Source organism: Portunus trituberculatus, chromosome 42 (assembly GCF_017591435.1).
Source record: "Portunus trituberculatus isolate SZX2019 chromosome 42, ASM1759143v1, whole genome shotgun sequence".
NCBI classification, from domain to species: Eukaryota; Metazoa; Arthropoda; class Malacostraca; order Decapoda; family Portunidae; genus Portunus; species Portunus trituberculatus.
In genome coordinates this window covers 19,812,277-19,835,747 of record NC_059296.1, presented here as the reverse complement: position 1 = coordinate 19,835,747, position 23,471 = coordinate 19,812,277, and the positions used below count along the sequence as shown (strand labels likewise).

At 40.0% G+C, this 23,471-nt stretch overlaps 1 protein-coding gene across 1 annotated transcript in view; it reads left to right on the top strand.

The window, feature by feature from the left end:
- The first annotated feature begins 1,986 nt into the window (after positions 1–1,986).
- The window catches only part of LOC123517712 (mediator of RNA polymerase II transcription subunit 16-like), a 92,577-nt gene continuing 71,092 nt past the window's right edge, over positions 1,987–23,471 (top strand). The window contains exons 1-3 of the mRNA XM_045278070.1: positions 1,987–2,345; positions 11,277–11,426; positions 22,307–22,502. Of these exons, the coding sequence (XP_045134005.1) occupies positions 2,287–2,345; positions 11,277–11,426; positions 22,307–22,502 (405 nt within the window). The 5' untranslated portion in view covers positions 1,987–2,286. The remainder of the gene's footprint in view (positions 2,346–11,276; positions 11,427–22,306; positions 22,503–23,471) is intronic.

Genomic DNA, 23,471 nt, shown 5'->3' with positions numbered 1-23,471 from the left:
CTCTTTTTTATTAATATGCATCTTAACATACAATACTTCTGCTTTTCCTTCCCCACATTCCACTTGGTTTATCACTATCTCCTTCCTTAACATAATCATGACTCCTCCTCCTTTACCCACTCTGTCTCTTCTCCATACATTATACCTATTATCCAAGTCTATTTTGATTGCCTCATTTAGTTTTGTTTCAGCCAGGCATACAATATCTGGATTTTCTTTATTTATGTAATCTCTTAATTCTAGTTTACTTGATAAAACCCCGTCTATGTTCGTATACATCATTTTTAGTCTTTTGCCTTTATCATTTTTAGTTAAACTTGTTCCACTTTTTTCTCTTCCTTCTCGTTTATATACCATTTCCTTATCCTGACTCCTAGAATTCTCCAAAAAATGCCTTTTTTTCCTCTTCTGACCTTTCATTATTCTTTTCTCTTACTGCTGCTGCCAGTTCATTGTGTGTGTGTGTGTGTGTGTGTGTGTGTAATTCACCACGGTCGTCTGCTGGTCACCCAGCCAGTCTTCCCCATTATGGAGCGAGCTCAGAGCTCATAGACCGATCTCAGGTAGGACTGAGATCACAACACACTCCACACACCGGGAAAGCGAGGCCACAACCCCTCGAGTTACATCCCGTACCTATTTACTGCTTGGTGAACAGGGGCTACACATTAAGAGGCTTGCCCATTTGCCTCGCCGCCTCCGGGACTCGAACCCGGACCCTCTCGATTGTGAGCCGAGCGTGCTAACCAGTAACCACTACACTACGCGGTGTGTGTGTGTGAGTGTGTATGTGTGTGTAATTCACCTCGGTCGTCTGCTGGTCACCCAGCCAGTATTCTCCATTACGGAGCGAGCTCAGAGCTCATAGACCGATCTTCGGGTAGGGCTGAGACCACAACACACTCCACACACCGGGAAAGCGAGGCCACAACCCCTCGAGTTACATCCCGTACTTATTTACTGCTAGGTGAACAGGGGCTACACATTAAGAGGCTTGCCCATTTGCCTCGCCGCGCCGGGACTCGAACCCGGCCCTCTCGATTGTGAGTCGAGCGTGTGTGTAATTCACCACGGTCGTCTGCTGGTCACCCAGCCAGTCTTCCCCATTACGGAGCGAGCTCAGAGCTCATGGACCGATCTTCGGGTAGGACTGAGACAAACCACAACACACTCCACACACCGGGAAAGCAAGGCCACAACCCCTCGAGTTTCATCCCGTACCTATTTACTGCTAGGTGAATAGGGGGTACACATTAAGAGGCCGGGACTCTCAACCCAGACCTCTCGATTGTGAGTCGAGCGTGCTAGCCACTACACTACGTGGTGTGTGTGTGTGTGTGTGTGTGTGTGTGTGTGTGTGTGTTACTATTAGGTAATGCTGTTGCTATTTTTTTTTCTCTCGGTAAGTTGTCCAATATCATTGTTTTATCAGTATATTGATAAACAGTAGTTAGACTATACAGTAGCCTACAATGTTCAGAACAAAAGAAAAAACAAAAAAAGTATGAGACTTAAATTTCAAGTAGCAGTGGCTTATAATGTGCCTTTACATGTAGTGTATATGGTTTTAAAATGTCTCAGAAATTAGCAAAATAAAAACAAATATCTGAAGCTGGTTACGCCCGCCCCTCCTTCATATCCCGTCCTATTATTTCAAAGGAATCAACAATCATTATATCATTTTCCCAGATTTTGTTAAAATTTTATATGCGAAAAACTATGAAACACAGCAGCACCTCAATCCTTCAGTACATGTCTGATTTGTAATAACAGCGACCTTGTGTTGCACTTTCACTTCCTGATATTTTTCATCGTTATATAGTTCCAGGTATTCTGATTATTTTTTAATTAAAGTTAGTGCCGAATCGATAAAGGAAGATAAATTTATGCATAAGGGAATGACAGACAATGTTTTGATATATAGCTTGCCATTTGTAGTCTTCCAAGAGCTCAGTTTTGACTAAAGTTCCCGCGCTTGGCGTTGACGTGACGCACGCGGCACACAGGAAACATTTCGGCTCCGGTGGGGCTGTCTGGACCGCCCAGCCGACGCTCGGCTCGGAGTCGGACGTAGAATGTAAACAGTAAACACTAAACACTACCAAGAAGTAAACACAGCCAGGGCGGCGTGTGTCAGATCTCTGTGGTACTTCTTGTATGAGTCGCATCACTGAGAGAGTACTAGGTTTGCCTGAAATGTACTTCATGACATGAGTGCAAAGAACATAACAGACTAGAGAAGGTGGAGGTTATAATAGTGGAAGGCGGAAAACATCGTATGGAACCATGGAGCTGTTCTATTCAGTGTCCGAGAAACGCTCCCTCGATGATACTCAGCAAACCTCGTAAGTTGAGGAAAAAACATTATACATTATGATGTATATCAGGATGTGTTGTGGCATTGTTAACTGAATCTTGATCAGCAAACTCTGTATTATATGACTCGACTCGAGTTCCATTTACTTCCTCGTACCATTGTCTTGCTGATGTCTTCAAAACAATCTTCCAAGTATCTTTCTCCTCTTACCACACAGTGAAAATGATTTCTGTAATCTTTTTACTGTCGTCAGTCTCAATTCGAGGCGAAAGTTATTTTCTGGTAGTTTTTGGTCTGTTTACATTAATCAGCACGTTTTCATAGCTATTCATTACTTTTTAATTTTCAACCAGCTCCACCCAACCCTTACCAAGATGAGGGTCTTGATCCCCCATCAGTCACTTCTGCATCATCCAACCAAAATTAGAAATATATTGCTGGAGGACTATAGGACAGTTGGCTATGTAGTTTTAGATGCAGAACATAACTCCATAAAGATCTAGTTAACAAAAATCATAAAGACGATGACCCAGGAATTGTTCAACCAAATGTTTGAAGGACTGGAGAGATTGAGCAGACACAACTATATCAGTACTGATGACCCATAATGAAAAGAAACGACTTCTGACATCAGTGGAGTGATGAGACACCCTGAACCCTATCCCTTCAGAAAGTACTGTTTTGCTATCAGAAGGGAAAAAAAAATTGATGCAAAGAAGAAAATAATTTTGTCATCTCGCTGCCACTAGCTGCTCACCCCTGGCGAGGTTCAATTTAACCTAACTGCTTACCAAACCTAGCTTAACTTATGTAACCTAGTCAAGGCAACATGCATAATTGATGTGCATCTTCCTCAGACTAGAAAAACTTAACCCAATTGAACTAATCTAACCAAAGGAAACTAGCCTAACCTACCATAATTGGCAATGCTATAAAACTCATATGAAGTTGTCTTGTTTTCGTAGTAAAATCTGGCAGTGTAATAAAAATAATTAAGGTGACACCCACTGCAAACAAACATCTTCCTCTGACTAATTCAGTTATTTCAAAATTAGTCATTTCTCTCCACAGGATGACATGAAACACTCTGATTGACTTGATCTGTTCTGTATTTTTCTATTGACAAGTAGATGAATTCTAAAAATAATAAACCAATCACTGTGATTATTTTCATGCTTAAGCAACAGGTGTGACATATGCACTCAGAGATGTGCCTCTGCTCATCGGTCTATTACAGACACAGGTACATCACTTTCCAGCTTTTACATGGTAGTGCATAACCTCATTCCCAAAAAACTAGTGAATCCTTAAATATTGCTGTTAACATAAGAAACAATTTGCAAATTTTGAGAAACCATGTTATGACTGGCGAGATTAGGTTAGCAATGCTAGTGATTTTAAGAATTTTACTCAACCTACTTTCAGAGCAATATATACCAACCTTGTTTCACATTATATTGTCAATAAGATTAGGTGGTACTTTCTTTCATATAGTAGAACTGTTGCAATTCTTCATGAATTAGGAAATAAATAGATAACCTTATCTTCTCCCAAAGTTAAAACTTGCTCATCAGATAAAATAAAGTCACAGAAAATCATGCAAAATATGTCAACTTCCAAAAATTGATTGAAGCAAAAAGAGAGAGAGGAAAAAAAGTAAAATTTTGGTAAAAGATTAAGAAGAGGCACATAGCTTTACTGTTTTTGTTGTGGCTGTTACAAAGGCCTGACTCAGGAGCAGTCCCGAGTCACCTGTAACATCAAGTGGTGGCAGCTGTCTTCCTGAGTTTCATTTTGCTACAAATATCCCAATATAACCAAACAAGATGTTTCATGTAGGTAAGGTTTAGTTAAGTAAGGACACTAGCAGCAAGATCAAAATAAAAAATGTAGTAACCATCACAACAAGAATGGCAAGGATGCATGACTCTTCTTGATATTTACCAATTTTTTTACTTTTTTTTTATTGCTTTAACAGGCTTTCCCAGGTTGATATGTACTGTAAGATATTTTGCAACTCCATATTATCCAATGGATTTAATATTTATTGCCATCAATGACAGTGTGGTGGCTTACCCTGTCACATATTAGGAATTGTCAAAATTATTATTTAGATAATGATGAGTGGCTAACAAAAAAGCAACCAAACAAGTAATTCAGTAGTTTACAGCCAAAGTTGGAGGAAGTGATGAGAAAAATTCGAGCAAGTGATCTTGCTAGTTTACTTAACAAAAAATAAGTACAAAAATAGGTAAATAAATAGATTTTGATTGGGTAGAAAATCTTAAGCACTCAGGCAAAGAGGGATGGCAGTACCTAATTATTTCTCCCCCTTATGGATGGTGACCTGGAACAGATGGAACAATTAGAGATGTACCGATACCAAAATTTTGGCCGATTCCGATACCGATACCGATACCACCGATACCGATACTACTACTTATAGTGATTACTGCACTGGACACCAGGATGAGTTGGTGGACAGTGAGCATTACCAGATGGGAGGCTTTGTTTTGGGGGATGCTGTAAGTCCTTCTGAGAACGTTTGTGAAATAGGAGCAATTCTAGAAGCTTTTTGAAGCCATTTGCATAGGTAAATTATTCTTTATTCTTTCTTTATTCTTTGTAATTACATTCAGCCCCTGCTCCACCAACTAGTGGTGCTCTGCAGAGCCTCTATTCTATAGTAATTAAATATAAAATACAAATATGAACAATACCTAGCAGAGTACTATATAAAATATTGTAAAAACTGATCACACACACACACACACACACACACACATACACACACACACACACACACACACACACGATAAAATCTAGCTATACATGTAATGTAGTTTAAGTAATCAAAACATAAAAATTGCACATTAAAATCTTACACAGTATAATGTTGAGTGACAGTCATATCTGACATATCATAGGCATCCCTGAATAAATATGTCTTTAGTCTTTTCTTAAAAAGTTCAATGCTATTGCTTGCCTTGACCTGCACTGGAAGCCTATTATACAATCTTGGAGCACACACTTGAAAGGCTCTGAAACCTGTATCTGAGTTACATCTTGGCTCATTTAGCTTGTACTCATCTGCTGCATGCCTCATTTCAACACTTGTCCTAACCTCAAATGGATGCAATAACTTTCTTAAATAAACAGGTTTTCCAGTAGTCATGACTTGATAAGTTAACACACAAATTTTATAAGCAATACGAGCCTTTATCGGTAACCAATGCAACTCAATGAGTACAGGTGTTATTCTGTCACGAGGTGAAACATATTTTATCATTCTGGCAGCCCTATTCATTGTCAGTTGTAATTTTCTTAATTGATAATTTGGCAGGTTATAATACAAGGAGTTGCAGTAGTCCAGCTTGGCTATTACATGATTATGAATCAGAGACTTGACAGAATATTCATCCAAATATCTCCTTATGAAAGCAATGTTCCTCAGATTATACCTTGCCACTCTCACAGCCTCATTTATTTGATCATTTAAGCTTAAATACTTATCAACTATGACTCCCAAATCCTTAACCCTCTCAGATAAATAAATATTTGTACCATTTACATGTAAACTTTGCACTTCATTAAACCTCCTAAGGCCACTCTTTTTTCCAATAAACAAACATTCAGTTTTCTCTACATTTAATTTCAACTGTTTTTTATTCATCCATCCCTTAATAAGAGCCATAACTCTTGTCAATGTATTTTCTGTATCTAAAATATTGTTAACTGTTAAGTAAAACTGAGTATCATCAGCATAGAGAGCGAAGGTTACATCAAATTCCTCCAAAATGAAAGACAATTCTATAGCATAAACACTAAATAATACTGGTCCCAGCACACTGCCATTCATTCCAATTACTCAGTAATTGGAATGAATATCTTCTCAGTCTTCTGATTCTTGTCAGTTATTTTAGATTCTTACTTCTTACTCCTTTAGCGACCATTTGGTCTTGTGCATTTTGAATTTTCATTATTAATTTTATTGACGATATTTTGGCGATCAAAAATATTTTTAAAATTATTAAAATTGTAAAACAGACACAAAATATTAGCAAAAGAAACTCATTTTGTTGTGTATGTTTCTCTTTAATTAAATCTGACATCCTGTGATATTAATTCATTAGACATTAGTAGACCAATTCAGAAAAATGAGCTTTCACCTAATCTTTTCAATTAAATAGAAAAAAGTTTAGTTTATTCTAAATTTCTAGTGTATTGCTATGATCTTAAATAATTAATATGCAACAAATTATACACAATGCACATGATTACAAAACAGAATCGTTACTTTCTTAGTTATGGAATTTTTACATCCTTAGGTTAACACAAGTAACCCAAAAAATTAAACTTGCATTAAAATTAATATACATATATAATTCGAGCTTCCACCTATTCCAGTATATCTTGGAAAAGGCTAGCACTAGCATTGTTAATTATAAATCAAATAAGAATATGCTGTTATTTACAATAGTGCAAAATGCCTAACTATGTATATATATATATATATATATATATATATATATATATATATATATATATATATATATATATATATATATATATATATATATATATATATATATATATATATATATATATATATATATATATATATATATATATATATATATATATATATATATATATATTAGGGTGACACTTATTTTAGTGTAAAAATTTTTTTTTAGAATTTCTACTGGGACGGGCGGCCGAATTGTGAGGTTTCGACCAAAAATGACGTGCATTAAATATTTTTTAAAAATATTGATATTTAGAGGTCGCTCAGTGAGGTGTAAAATTGTGATATTTATTCTGATTTTTTTCCCCGTATATTTGTTAAATATGTTTCGTGTTCAGTTATCGTGTTTAAATATTAGGATATGGCGATTGTTCTATGTTCAGTACCAATTGTTCGAGCTTGAAGGTCATTCCTTTCTAGGTCCCCCTCATTCTGTGTAATGAGTATTAGCCGCTCAAAGGGCGGGGGTGTCATGGGCGTCAATCTCCCACTCATTGTCGCCTAGTTTGGGTCTCATAAGACCTGCTGACGGTAGGGAAGGACCTTCGTGCGCCTCTACAACTTGTAACAGATACTGCTTTTGTCCTTCATCCTTGGTTAGGGCCAAGTTATATGTCTGCATCATAGCAACTCCGCTCCGCAAGTCGTTGACAACTCGAAGGGCTCTGATGCGGCGTTGGGCATCCAAGTAGGCGGATCCTTGTTCCAGGCAGCAGGGTCACTGGCGAGAAAGGTCATATCGATGCTCATGAGCTGCAACAGCTTCATTGATCCTGTTGTCACGAAGTCCGCGATAGTCTTATTGGTGAAGGTGGCTTCTCTGGTGTCAACTGTGGCTCGACGTGGAGGGTCCTCTGAACCTTCTTGCTCCTTGGAGGCCTTCACCATATCTCGTTTTGTCGCTAGGCTAACGTTGTCGTCGAAGAACGCCAGAGCTACCAACCGCTCACTTAAATACCACATGTGGCGCCCCAATGTCGCAGATGTGGCTTTGCCACATCCGTATCCGGGTAGGCCAGCAGGCTTTTCAGTAGGGCTAGGTCCTGAGCCGGAGCTGACGTTGGGCATGGAGCCTTGTACCAGGGGGCCACATAGGTGGAGACGCTGAACTCTACGAACCGCTTGATCCTTGAAAGCTCCGCTCGTGTTAGCTGGAATTTATCTTGGTCACGGAACAAGAACACCTTCACCGCATAAATGATTTTTGCCATCCATCGTGAACGATGTAGAGCACCAGGGCGGGTGATACGGATGCCTCGCTTCGGCTGGCCACCAAGGACGATGATTGAAAGTTCAAGTAACTCACGGTAATCGTCTCGTGGGTGCTGCCCGTCGAGGAGGCGCTGAAACTCCACCAACAGATCATCACGTCGCTCACGGAGGTTTTGTGACATTTTGTCCATCTCCATTGCCTTCGGTGTCGTCCTGTCCAAGTATTCCCACTTTCCTTTGAACCTTTTGAAAAGTTGAATTTCAGGACCGCTAGAGGGTCCAAAGCAAGTGAAGAACGCCTTCTCACAGATTAATTCGTAAATGTGGTGGCGACAGGCAAGGTGGAGGACATCACGCCCTAGTCGTTGCTCTACAATGGAACATGCCCCTGCTGCCAAACCAGTGTTAGAAGCGGTGGTGTCAAAGGAGAGAGCAACCACCCGATTCTCAACTCCCCAATCTTCGAGTGTTGTTATAATGGCGTGAGCAGCGGCCTGTCCGGTTCCATTGGGGAGACTAGGCACGGCGAGGAGCTTTTCCACTCCGTCTCCGGAAACCAGTACTGGAAGACGGTCGACGGCTGGGCCTCCATCCGCTGTGGGGATGATCTTACCATCCCAATGAACAGTGAGCGGAACGGACGGCTTGAAGGATTTCTTGATCTCCGCAGCCGCTACAGCGCGGAATTTTCGCCGATCCCGTCGGAAGGACTCACGATTTATCACGAGTTGGTTGGGATCGTGTCCGAGGCTTCGAGCAGCAGCACTGACGAGGTGAACTGCGTCACGGTCGGAAGTCAAGGTCCGATCCAATGCGGCAGACAAGTGACTGTCCAGTACCTTCTTCGACGATCGCGGACGCTTAGACGGGGGCATCTGGGACGCAGATGGACCAGCGCCTTCATCAAATGGTCGTTTTGGGGAGCACGTTGAACTTGAGCTCGATGAAAGTTCGGCCGTTTCATCCACCTTCTCTTGCTCTTGAAGAGCCTTTGTCACACGGCGTTGCTCCTCTTCTTTTCGTTTCTTGCGTCGAGACTCTTGCTTTGCCAGGGACATGTCCCTTGAAATCATCGACCCTCGCCTTCCTTCCTCCCTCTGAGCCTTCAAAACTCCCGATCTTCTTCCAGCGTGATCATCGACATCGCATTTGCGTGAGCAATGTCGAAAAGATTTTCGGCGAGTCGACGAACTTTCGCTCATTCGCCTTTTGGGTCGCTGTTGCTCTGTTCTTGTTCTTTTTCAGTGCCACCCATTTCTCATACAAACGGATGATATTTTCTCTTGCTCGCTGCGGCTTCTGCATAGGAATTCGAGCGCGCTTCCAGAATTCTTCCACCACTGCCATAGTATCCACTGCTGCGTCGTTCTTGGTCTTTCTCTGTTGCAGATGGTGATATAGGAACACCTGCAGCACCTGCTTCTTTGACGGCAGCTTAGTTCCAGTGATGGAGTGCTCCAACGAGCCAAGTAAATAAACCTCGGTCTTAGATCTTGTAGATGCCATTGCCACGGTGAAAAGAAAACAGTAGGCTAAGGCAGTGGAGCGCACGCTGTGCAACAACCGCCCCGCAGTGACGCGTGTAGCTGACTGAACAACAGCTGCACAGCAGGGCACACTTGTCACTCAACACTGCCCCAAAACATACAAGAATTGAACGTGTACCGTCGCGACTTACTACGCGTTTTATACGAGTTATTATGTTCGTGCCAGGTTTGATGTTTGAATTAACAATTATTATAGAAGGTATATTATACAATATGCAATATTATCTGGAATACTATCATATTTGAATCTTGCATTAGATTCTCTCAACATCACACACTTTGAACGATATTTGCAAAAATAAGGATTTTGACACAATTATTCCAAACTTTGACCTCCTTGAGCGACCTCTTGATATTAATATTTTAAAAAAATATTTTACACACGTTGCTTCTGGTCGGAACCTCACAATTTGGCCGCCCGTCCCAGTAGAAAATCGAAAATTCGAATTTAAATGTCACCCTAATATATATATATATATATATATATATATATATATATATATATATATATATATATATATATATATATATATATACACCAAATCATTTTGTTGGATTCTCAATATCTGAAGTTTGACATTCTTAGATTATAGTTCAAAAACATAAGCTTTTCACCTGTGTGAACTTTGTGTGGGTGGAGGAGCAGCGTCTGACTGAGAGACAGTGAGAATGCGTGGTGACTCATGACCGACGATGTGACAGGATGCCGGAGTTCAGCCTATACACGTTTCCTACACGTCCAATTTAGAGGTTGTGGCTTATTACCACAGAAAACAGTATTCTATGACACACGGTAATCACCACGGAAACTTAATACGCCATATTATATTAATTTGGTATCATTAATATCTTATATTGAATATATCACTAAGTAGTAAATTCCTTTTAGGTATCGGAAGTATCAGCATAAAATAAGCCGATACCGATACCCAAAAAATGGGCCGATACCGCCAATTCCGATACCGATACTGATGCATCGGTACATCTCTAGGAACAATGCTTAATTAACCTATCACAGGAAGCTGGGGGTGCTTGGCTGTGAATCCTGGTGTGAGAAAGAATGCAATGGAGGCTGTGACAGTGGCCTAGTGCCCCTCAAGGAGATGACATGTCATCCCAGCAGAGAGGCATCAAGAGGCCTCAGGTGGTGGTGGTAATGATGATTAAGGATGGGTACTCAGGAGGAAATTGGTGACTGTGGTAGCTGCTGCTGTGACTAGTTAGTGCTATCTTCAAGCCACGGCAGTTGCTAGTAGAAATGCCTGGGTAGGAGAAGGTTTGTCACTCTCCATGTACATCTGCCTGGTTTCACTGTCACTTACCATTGTTTACATATCTGCTGGAGGGCTGTGAGCACTGGGTGGATCACATGGAGTAGCATAGAAGGTAGGAGCAGAGTGGTCTGCCTCGTTTACAAGCTGGGACTAGAAAGAGGGCAAGGGACTACAATGCCTGCATCACATCTTATCCTCTTCCTTTGCCTGATGTGGCCTTCTCTGTCACAGTTGTACTTTTCTACCCATCTTTCTTATTCATACAATTGTACTATTCTTTGCTGCTGGTAATAGAAGGGAATGTATGTCTCATAAATAAAAGTGCCACATAAACAATTAAATTTTATGTCTCCAGTTATTTACAGTGTATGTTGAAAATTCATCTTTACCTCCCTCAGGCTATACAGTGATGGAGGTGCATGTGCTGTCTCCTCCAAGAGTGTGGTGGCCTTCACACGAATGACCACAAGGCAGGACAGCTACCGCCATCGCATTCCAATATGTACAGTGTGTGTTGCAGATCTGAACTCTCCAAATGAGCCTCATGTGTAAGTATGGGTGTGTGTGTGGAACAGAACATGTTAGGAATTATTCATTTTAAGTGTATTTGGTACCTTTATTGTACAAGAAATAGCTTGTTATATACAAACAATATGCATATTATGAGTTAAAATTAATTTTTCTTTTAGAATCAATGATTGTAAAGCTATTTGGTTGATTTGCTTGATTCTCTCTGCTGAAAAATATTCTTATATTAGCTACTACTGTATGTGTTTTTTGCCACCATTGCTGATTGATTCTTGATTTAATCACTTTACTTTCAAATTACTTGTATTAAGACCTCTTTTTGGTAAGTGCTTCTCTGCTCATATAGTCTCTTAATATACCATACTGTACCATTGTATTTTATTTTCAACCTCTTTTAGGCTCCTGGAAAACTTATGAAAATCCTTGGCACCATGTTTTAACTAAATAGCTGCAGTGATCATGTGTTGCTTTGCCAAACATTTCTCATTAATATTTTCAATATATTTTTTCAATGTTATCTGTGTTTTGTATTCATTCTCTATGAACTATACAGTCATCCCTCCCTCATTAACTACAGTTTCAGTTTTCACAGATTTATCTTTACTTAGATTCCTGGCAACCACAAATTTTAAAACACACACACACACACACACACACGAGACACTGTGCCAACAAGATGTCTCAGAGCAACTCGCAGGGAAAAGCTACAACAGGAGTTGGAGCCTGACCTAGACATGTGTACAAGGGGGGAGGGGGCCATAAGTTTTGGATCATATAGACCAAAAAAAAAAAAAAAAAAAGGAGAGATGGAACAGAGTAGTGCTGAAGACATATGACAGAATCAAAACATACGCTGTCTTGTGAAAACCAGCGGTACATTGAAACACCTGTTGGACTAAGGAAACTGACTGAGGATATTATGGACAAGGATTTTTCTGGATTTAGAGATGAAAGAGGTAGTATGAGGAGGTTGATCAACGTAGAAAGAGAGTTAAGGTACATGAAGGAAGTGATGTCGAGTTCAATGGACAAGTAGGACAGACTGACAATGGAAAACACAGAGCTGAAATTGAGATTAGTAGAATGTGAGAAGGTCAGTGCAATCAATCAGGGATTAAAGGAGGAGATACAAAAAATAAAGAAACAAAATGATGTACTAAAAGCCACATGTCAAGACTACGAAAATTCCCTAAGGAGCTTACAAGTAAAAGTACAGGATGGGTTTGTGGACAGGGCAGAAGGTGGACTGGGGGAAAACAAGCTGAAATAACTACAAAAAGCATGGAAGCAAAAACAGGAAGAGGAAAAAGTTAAATTTTCCGTGGTAGTAAAGAAACAAATTCAGGAAAACTCAAAAGTTGCTGTAATACAAGTAATTAAAGAGAAAGAAGATCTTGTGCAAGATATAGCAGATAAGATGAAAAGTTTCATGATTTTTGGGATGAAGGAAAAAAAATCCAAACGAGTTCATGAGAAAATGTTAGGAGAGAGAATTGGCCAAAACTATTATCAAACAAGTTCAAGACAGCATACAAGAACTGGACCAGGAGGTGGAGGAAGTAATCAGGTTAGGAAGATACAGTGAAGGGGGTAGGAGACCAGTGAAAGTGAGAATAAGATCCCAGGTGGCAGTAGAGGAAATTATAGCTAGGAAAGGGAAGCTGGCAGATGATACTGAACACAAAGATATATGGATAAAAAGAGATATGAGCCTAGAGGAGAGGGAAAAGGGGAAAGTGCTAATAAGCTAAGGAAACAAAACAAGAAAAGGACAGAGATCGAGAAAAAGAATTTGTATTGGAGGGTTTTAGATATGAGACTTAAGAAGTGGTACCTATGGAAGAAAGAGTTTGTGGAGGAGGCAAGAAATTAAGATTGACTTACACTAATATGGATGGGTTGTTATCCAACATGTTAGAGGTTAGGGATTATTTGAAAGAGTAAAAGCTGAATGTAATTTTTTTTTTTTTTTTTTTTTTTACAGTAAGGCCTATAGCGCCTGTAGGCACACTTGAAGAGTGTATTGGAAGCGCTGTTCAGCTTCCGCCCATTAGTGGCGCAGGCAATTTTATTTATAGTGGTACCCATATTAGGGCCCATATCACCGCCCAAGCTCATCTTGAGTGTAACCACCTAGAACCTGGGTATCATGATAAGATTGGCATTGGAGAGCCAGTGAACAATAACAATAAAAAAAAACACTGCAGGTTCAACTGGTGAGGAAATGCAAAAGGGGGTCACTTTAAAAAGCTATTTTAATAACCCATAATGAAATTGACACATATATAACAAGAAACATGAAACACAGATATATAACATGAAACACAGGAAAATGACATACACATATACATATAACACAGTAATAAATACAACAATAAAGAACCCAACTTAATACCTAACAATAATCCTAATCCTATATAGAGGCAATGTGGAAAACACGGACGAGGGGAAGTGATACTTATGCGGTGTCGCATTGGTGAAATGCTGGGTGATGGTTGATCCCACGGTAGACCCAAGAGGCGTTGTGTTCACTGGTTGAGGCTTGGATCTCAACTTTTGTATGTAACTTTAAACCACTCGACAAATGGCAAAGTGTTTTAAGGCTGTACGTGGTGGGATTCGAACTTACACGTGGATGTCTGCCCGATCCCACGCTCACCACCTTATCCACTATGTGCATCATTGAAACAAAACTAAGACAGGATACCCATGTTAACTTTAAAGAGGAGGGATATAATAGCTGGAGGAGTGACATGAAGGATAAAGGGGGAGGAGGAGTACTAATAATGGTTCATGATAATATGTGTGGAGGATGTACAATATGGTGAGGACAAAGTGGAAGTAATTGGAGTAATCAAAACAGGAATTGAAGAGAAAAATCATAGTTACATATGTTCCTCCTGAGACAAATACATGGGGAACTGAAGACCATAAAGATATGCAAAGAGAGGTGGTTAAGTGCCTAAATAACATGATAAGAATACTTTTAGTTGGAGACTTTAATTGTGAAAAAGTAAACTGGAGAGAGATAGAAGTAATGGATAATACTGGACAGTGGAACAAGGAGGTGTTACAGATGACTGTGATTTATACAGTGGATCAGTGGATAGAGGAGTCAACAAGGTACAGGGGGGAAGAAGAACCATCATTGCTTGACCTAGTATTCACAAAGAAACCAGAGCCCCCTCCAATCATACAATAGCTTAGTCCAATAGGAAGAAGTGATCATGTGACATTAGAGAAGCAAATACAGGAGGAGGATGGGATAAGTTACAGAGATGACTACAAAGATGAGAGATTAAATTATGCAAGAGCAGATTTTTTTTTAAATTAAGGATCTTTTTTGCTGATATTGAGTGGAGAAACATTATGTATGGAAAGACAATACAAGGGGAACATGAAATATAATGAAGGAGTAAAAAATATATACCTTTTTATAGAGTTAATAAAAGAAATACACACTTAGTACAATACTAGATGCATAGAAGCTATAAAGGCAAAAGATAAAGCTTAGAAGAAACTCATAAAACAGTGAAATGACTATAACAGACACAAAAAGTACAAGGATGCAAGAAATGAATATATTAGAGTAAAGAGAGAGGAAGAAAAAAACTTTGAGGAAGATGTGGTGAATAAAAGCAAAGATGAACCCAAACTTTTCTACAAGTTTATAAATGGCAAAACAAAGAACAAGGAAACAATAGAAAAAATGATTAAAGGAAGGAAGACATACTAAACATAGAAGGAAATGTGTGAAGTAATGAATGAGAGCTTCAGAACAGTGTTCACTGCAGAAGATTTCACAGAACCTAATAGGACATTGCATTGCCAAGGATTACAGGAAATTGCAGTGCACAAGGAGGATATTGGAAGATTATTGGATAAGTTGGATGTCAGAAAAGCAATGGGGCCAGATGATGTATCAGGCTGGATGTGAAAAGAATGGATCCAATTTGGGAGATAATTACAAGTTCAATAAATGAAAGGAAAGTTCCACTAGAATGGACTCCGTGGCACTGAGTAATAGTGAATTATTAATGTTTCATCTGTGGCACTAAGTAATAGTGAATTATTAATGAAATACTGCAGTATTTCATTAATAATTCACTATTACTCAGTGCCACCGAGTCCAGGTTATCCTCATGGCATGAGCGTATATGAATGCTAAGATATGATATCCATTATAACAGGCAATAGAGGAGTGGAAACAAATACCATGGGGAAAGACAACACGCCAAGGTAAAAGGGTCACAAGAAGAAGAAGAAGCGGCCGAGTGGCAGCAAGTCTCCCGCTTCGTCTGTGGCTGATCTCATCTCTGCTTTATTTTTTTGGTATTCCATGTAAGATTTCACTTTATGCATTACAAAACAATCCTTTCTTGGGGGCAAGGTTTGTAAAAAACTAATAGAAATGTTGTTTTGTGAACATAAATGCGAGAATGTGAGAGAATTTGTCCATAGCTCCTCTAACTTCCAATGACTCATATGACGTCATAAAAGTAGTGGTACACTGGTGGCCCAATATGCTGCTAAACGTATATATATATATATATATATATATATTTTTTTTTTTTCCATGTGGTATGTTGGGGACCAGCCCAGAACACATCCTCCCTATTTCCATTATTTCCTTTGGGAAAATTACGTCTGCTTAACGAATTTTCGCTCTATGAACAGCTTTGACACCCCCTATCCTGTTCGTTAAACAGAGTATTACTGTATTACTGTATTCTATCAGATGATGTCCCTCCCAAGGCTAAGGGACAGTAGGGATTTCAGCCCTTACTTATCTTCCGCTGAGTGGGCAGACAAGGATAAGACATCGTCTTTGGCATTGTTGGAAGCAGATGTGGAAGGGCCAGCTGTAGCATGGTCGGCACGTTTCAATGGTTTGAAGAAAGAGGATATGGAGGAAGGGCCAGCTGTAGAACCGTCGGCAGCGGATGTGGAAGGGCCAGCTGTGGCAGGGTTGGCAGGTGTGACAGGGACGGCATGTCGAACTGGCTTGAAGACCGAGTAGATGGAGGACTGTTTGGTTTTTCTTGTCTTTTCATCATAGATTTCTTGATAAATCTTGACAATTTTCTCTACATCATGAGCCACTCTGTTACTCCTGGCAGGATTTGGGTCACATTCCTTCAGGGTTTCCAGAGCTTTTTTGATACCACCGAGACATTCTCTAAGAGTTTTGATGTCCAGGCCACGCACAGATTCTTCTTTCTCGTCTCCCTCTTTTTTCTGCCTCCTGTGATGCCTTGTCTAGCTCTATAAGCTCATCATTTGAGAGAGGTTCAGCATAGCTTTCCAAAAGATCTTGAACATCATCATCATCATCTTCATCGAAGCCAGCCCTATGGCACAGATTTACTATCTCATTTCTTATCGCACCGATGTTGTCTTCAGCAAAGCCTGGGAAGTGATGCACACATTCTGGCCATACTTTATTCCATGCCAAGTTCATGGTAGACGTCTTCACTTCGTCTCAGGATGACTTGATGTTTTCTTAGGCGTGCTTGATGTTATACAACTTCCACCATTTTCTGATAGTGGGGTTGCCAGGCCCATCTGTGCCCTTTATCAGTTGCTGCATGGTTTACCACTGGTAGTAGGCTTTAAATGTTTGCCATAATTATTATGAATATATTTGTGCTTACAGTACAGTAAAACCTCACTTGATGAACGTCTCTAGGGACGAACAATTCGGGAGATGACCAAAAAAATTTGTCAATATATTGACCCAGGGGACGAATGCGGTTAAACGGCTTGACGGCTCGCTGGCAGGTGAGCCGTTTGTGTGATAGCTAACCCGGCTATCACACAATAACAAAACAAAATATAAGCACAAAAGAAAATAGAAACAGGAACATACGAAAAATATTACATAACATAATCTTCGTGCCACCACGATTTTCTTCTGTTTTTCCTGGGCATGGTGATGTTACCGGCGCGCTCTACCATAGCTTCTTCGGCGTTATCCTCGCTGCTCTGGTGGCTCTCAGCATTGCTGTCATCATCATCCTGGCCATGTCCAGGTACTGCAGATTGTGGCACATCCATCGCAGCTGTTTCCTCGCTCGCCTGGCAAGGAACACCGCCCTACTGCCCGCTCCTCTCACACTGAGCATCACCTCTGAGGATCAAAGGAACTTCCTGGCCACGTACCTTTAACTTCCCTTCTTGGAAGTCCAAACTTGCTCCCACACGCGTGAGGAAGTCAATCCCCAGCAGGCAAGGGTCTTCCAAAGGCAGAGACGAAGACTGGCAATCTTTCCATTTTTCCCACGCCGATGTTCACTATAATGGGGCCCCACATAGCGGCACTGACTTGTGCCGCTACACAGCTGTTGTGTAGCTCTGGCACGCTGCGCACATCCAAAGTCCTCTCTCATGACTGTCTTCTCGGATCTTGTGTTGTCTTCCTCCCCATCCTCCTCTCCTCCATTCCATCATGCCATCAACGTCCAGTCTCTTCAGTAAATAACCTTTTCTTTTTTATTAATTTTTTTTTACCATTTTGATAGCATTTAGGTGAGAAAAACAATTTAGGCTTTCTATAATTATTTCGTTCATGTCATGCATACATTAAAGGTCTATTTTGAATGGGTTTTATGGACAAAAGTATGATTTTTTTTTTGGTCTGGAATGGATTAATGGTATTTCAATACGTTCTTTTGGGAAAAATTTATTCAGGGGACGAACAAATTGGGTGACGAACAGGATTTAGGAACGAATTATGGTTGTGAGCTGAGGTTTTGCTGTAGACCCTTTAATATTCCATTTATTCATCTAATTAGTAATGCATGTAAGTGATATGTAATGCAGTTAAAAAAAAGGGGGGGAGGGGAAGAGATAGAGGCTCCAAGGGTGGTCAAGTTAAAGTCAGTGCTGCCAGTGGCGGGGAGGTGTGGCGTGGATGACGTCATCACTCCTGCTCCCCCGCGCTGGGCCCTCTCAGATGACATGAGCAGATAACGTATCTGTGAATTTTTCTTACCATATATTGAACTGAGGGTAGTAATTTCCAAATACTGTAACTGTGAATTTACCAGATAAAGAACTACCATATAACGAGGACTTACTGTAATTGGTTCGCTTAACGAAAATTCACGCAACCAATGGTTTTATAGGAACATACCCCATTCATTAAGCGGGGGTTGCCTGTACTATTAAGGCTTTAGTCATATCTAACTTTTTTTTATTAAACACATTAGGGTGCTGTACAGTACATTTTTGGAAATAAAAACACTTGCAAAAAAAAAGTTGTTGGTGCAGCGGTCTCACAGTACTTGTCCCTGTTCTTCCAAATTATTGATACTGTTGATCTAGGGACACCCATTTGCGCTGCAACGACACTATGACCTATATTTGCCTCACACTTTCTTATAAGCTCAAGTTTATCTTTGAAAGGCAGGAAATTGTGCTTTTTAGAGCTGGGGCTGGAGGTGGCTTTGCGCAGCATGGTTGAAGCGGCGTGGAGGCAGGAGGTGGAATGGCGGAGCGTGGCCTTCCTGGACGACGGCTGGGGCGAGAGTGAGGCAGAGGAAGCAATGCACAGAGTAGCATCAGTTTACACTTCTGCCTGGCGGGCTGGCGGTGAATTTGGGGTGGCAGCAGATTTGACCGGGTGGGTGGCGCGCAAGATATGAATATCGAATTGGCGAGTCAGTCAGTTGAACCTTGAGGATTTGGTATTAATTAACTGAGTTCGAATTGGCAATAATTCAAACTGCGAACAGTCAAATCATGAGGATCTCATGTACATGGACAAGTGTATGATAAAAAAGTCATCACAAGCATGATACGTCCAAAGCTGGAATATGTAACAGTGGTGTGGTCTCCGAGCTCTAAAAAGGATATAAGAAGATTAGAAAGGATATAGAAGATTGCGACAAAGATGGTGCTGGAACTAAAGGACCTAACATATGAAGAACGACTGAAGGAAATGGGACTACCAACCTTACAAGATGGAAGAGAACGAGGGGACCTAGTAACTTTGTATAAGATAGTCAATGGCATTGAAAAGATAGACAAGGAAGACCTGGTGCTAGTGACAGAAGAAGCTGGAAGGACAAGAAGACTTGAACAGAAGATTAGGCTGAGGAAGTGTGTGAAGAATTTTGGAAAATACTGTTTTCCACACAGAACAGTGCATGAAATAATGAAGTTGTTACAGCACGTAATGTGCATAACTTTAAGGAAAAATTGGATGAATGGAGACTTGGAGACAGGACACTCTGAGTCCCACTCAAACCTTGTACAATATAACTAGGTAAATACACACACACACACACACACAAACCTATCACAGATACAGTGGTGACTCAATATTCAAACTTAATTCGTTTCAAGTGGCTGTTTGAGTATCAAAAAGTTTGACTATCAATACCTATAAATCAGGTAATTTGTTCTAAGTTTAGCAAAACCATAAGTTTAGAAAAATTTCAATGTAGATTTCTTTATGATTTTGATTTGTACATACCGTAAGTGAAGGGTGGTAATGGATTACATGGAAGTGGAGGGGAGAAAGGTGGGAAAAGGAGGGAGGTCATTCATCAGAGGACGAGTCATCCATCCATGAAAACTTGTCTTAACTCATCCCTTGGTGTGATTCCTGTGAACCCACTAGGGGAGGGCTGTTGCTCACTAACGCTTGCACTCGCACTAGGTTCCTTATTTTTATCACTAATAACCTTCTTTGGTACCATTGTAAATTTCTAAATGAAAAATTACTGACAACTCAGGAGAATGTTGTTCTCACAACTGCAATGGTACAAGACGTTGTTACGGCCCGCCCGTAACATACATTACTACCATCACCTCCTCCGCTTGTTACCTCGTTCGCCACCTCTCCGCCTCCCCTTCCACGTCACCGTCTCGTGAACCTTCCACGTCACCGTTTCATGAAGCCCCGCTACTGTCCCGAAGTTGAATTTACGCGGCCCCTTTCGACTCAACCGGAAGTATTGAGCCAGCTCTTAGCTTTCTGAAATGCAAGTTGAGATCCAAGCCTCAACCAGTGAACACAACGCCTCTTGGGTCTACCGTGGGATCAACCATCACCCAGCACTTCACCACTGCGACACCGCATAAGTATCACTTCACCACTGCGACACCGCATAAGTATCACTTCCCCTCGTCCGTGTTTTCCACATTGCCTCCATATAGGATTAGGATTATTGTTAGGTATTAAGTTGGGTTCTTTAATGTTGTATTTATTACTATGTTATATGTATATGTGTATGTCATTTTCCTGTGTTTCATGTTATATATCTGTGTTTCATGTTTCTTGTTATATATGTGTCAATTTCATTATGGGTTATTAAAATAGCTTTTTAAAGTGACCCCCTTTTGCATTTCCTCACCAGTTGAACCTGCAGTGTTTTTTTTATTGTTATTGTTCACCGGCTCCCCGATGCCAATCTTACCAGTTTAACCGGTGAACGTAACAACGTGTACCAGTATACTGGAATACCAGTATTTTAGCTTCAGTACTACCAGTAGTACTGATATCAGAACTGGACAACTGGGGGCTGCAGGGAGGGAGAGGTCAGGGCTTTATTTACAACCACTTTTGCAGATGTTTGAGTAGCAAATATTTTCACCACTAATAAGCCTCTTTGGTGCCATTGTAACTTTATGAATGAAAAGCTACAGACAATACACAGGATAATGTTCTCATAACTGTGGTGAGACAACTGGTGGAGGGAAGGAGGAAGAGGCCAGGAACCTTTGTTTACAACCATGTATGTGGACATTTGACTACTAGGTATTTTTTCAAGTATTAAGTCAAACTTTTGTGTTCAAGTATTGAAAAGTTCATCTATTAAGAAGTTCGAGTATTGAGTCTCCACTGTGCAGTGTTCCCACGCTTCAGTGTTGTGACAAACAATGGCATGTCATTGTTCTCAGTCACACAGTAAGCTCACTTGCTCCACAGCCAGCTACCATGTTCAGAATTTTTTTTCTCAATTTTCTTTAATTAATTGATAAATAAAATATTTGTAACCATGTACTCATGCATCCAGTTTTTCTTTACTTAATGATATTTTGTGGACTTTAGGGTATTCTTAAGTGAATGCATCAGATTTCCTTATCCACCAGTGTATGTTACCTAACCTCCACAGGAGGAGGCAGTAGACACCTGCCAAAACAATAATTACTCCCAGTAAGGTATAATAGTACTGGTTCAGGTGATGTTGTGAACTTGCCGTTAGAGGCATCTGTGACCTCACTGAAGGTTTCCCTTTGTGTCTCAGAACACAAGGGGGCAATCACAGCTTGGCCTCTAAAGACAACTTTCTTTCTTCTCTTAAAACTACATGTATCTAACTACACGTACTTTCTTCATGCAAAATTTAAAGTATAATTCAATTTTGAAAAGATGACTACCATCCTTTGGAGTTGCCTACTAATTACTGTCTATTCAACTTGTTTAGGGACCAGTACCTCAGTGGGTCTTTTTTTTTTTTACCAGTTTTCCCTTTTACATAAAAAAGAAAAAAATGAGGGCTGACCTTGATTACTCTATTGTATATCTGGTTTTTATTTATATTTGCCTTCTTCAATGAGTTCCTCAATCCCATAACTGTACATACTAGTTCATTCCTCAGTCTGACATAATCCATTCTCTATAACATTTCATGTGAGTGTGTATAAGGGGTTGGTATCGTGTCTTTATAGTAGAGACTAGCAGTAGTGTATGTCTCATCACAAGAACAGTACCTAAAGGATATGAAAAAATTGTCCATTTTTTTTTGTAAACTATGTATATTGTATTTTATAACAAAAGATGTAAATCTTTTATGTAGCTGATATTCTAAACTGATTGTTGTAAAGGACAGCAGGAAACTTCTATCAGGAAAACCAACATGAGAGGTTATGATATTTTATGTGTTGGCAGAATAATGGAGTCAGTGAGCAAGGTGATCTTCCTGACATTCAGCAGTGATGGCTCCCAGCTGCTGGTTGTGCTAAGCATGGGTCGTGTCCATCTCTACACCAAGGGGGCCGGCCTCCACCAGTGGACTTCATCTCACACCTGTGACTGGGATGGGGAAGACATATTACACATCAACTTCTTCCATGGAGGAATCAGGGTGGGTTTTTACTTTACTTTTGAATTTGTATTTGAGAAAAGATAGATATGGAGTGACCAAAAAAGTGGGTTTACACATGTCAATATGCAACTGAAATTGCAAGTCAGTAGAGTTTTCAACTGAATACCATTGTCTAGCAACTGGAAAAAACAGTTGCAAAACAAGACCAACATATTGTTGTTGTTCAGTCAAATTGCATCTTTGTTCATGTTGTGACATCATAGAGAAAGGTTTGAAAATATGGTGTCCAGATGTAGAGAATATATTGGAGTTAGTGAGGGAAAAAAGAGCACATCTGGGACCCTGAAAATGAATTGTACAGCAAAAGAAGCTAATGCAAATCAATATTAGGTGAGATATCCGCCACTCCAAGAACTGCTTCCCTCTATGTAGGGTGTTGTTATAGAGGTGAGGATTGTGTTGTGTGTGAGGATTTAATTTGATTGCAGTCGTCATCGTCACAAGATGAAGACATCTTGTTAAGTAGCTGTTTGTTTACATTCACTTCTTGCCAACCCGCCGATACTTCCAGTCACTATGAGTGAATGTGTTCCGACTAGAAGAGCTCAGTCGATACTTGTAGTGACTTGCAATTTCAGTTACATATTGGCATGTATGAATCTGCCTTAAGAAAAAGGGATTTAAATTTAGTACAGGCAACCCCCGCTTAACGAAGGGGTTACATTCCTATAAAACACTTCGTTAAGCAAAACTTCATTAAGCGAACTGACTAAAACAAGTTTAGCCCCTGACTTGAACTTCCATTGAGAGTAAACAGAGCGAGAGTGCATCATACTACAGTGAAAGGTTTAATGAAAGTAAAAATTATGAAGTTAAACATTTAGGCAGTTTACTTTAAATCATTATAATGTACACTAATGTATGTATGTACATAATTTTATAATGTTGATGATCTTAAATTTATGAAGGGAGGGAGAGTGAAACAGGAAAGACACTAACTAACTAACT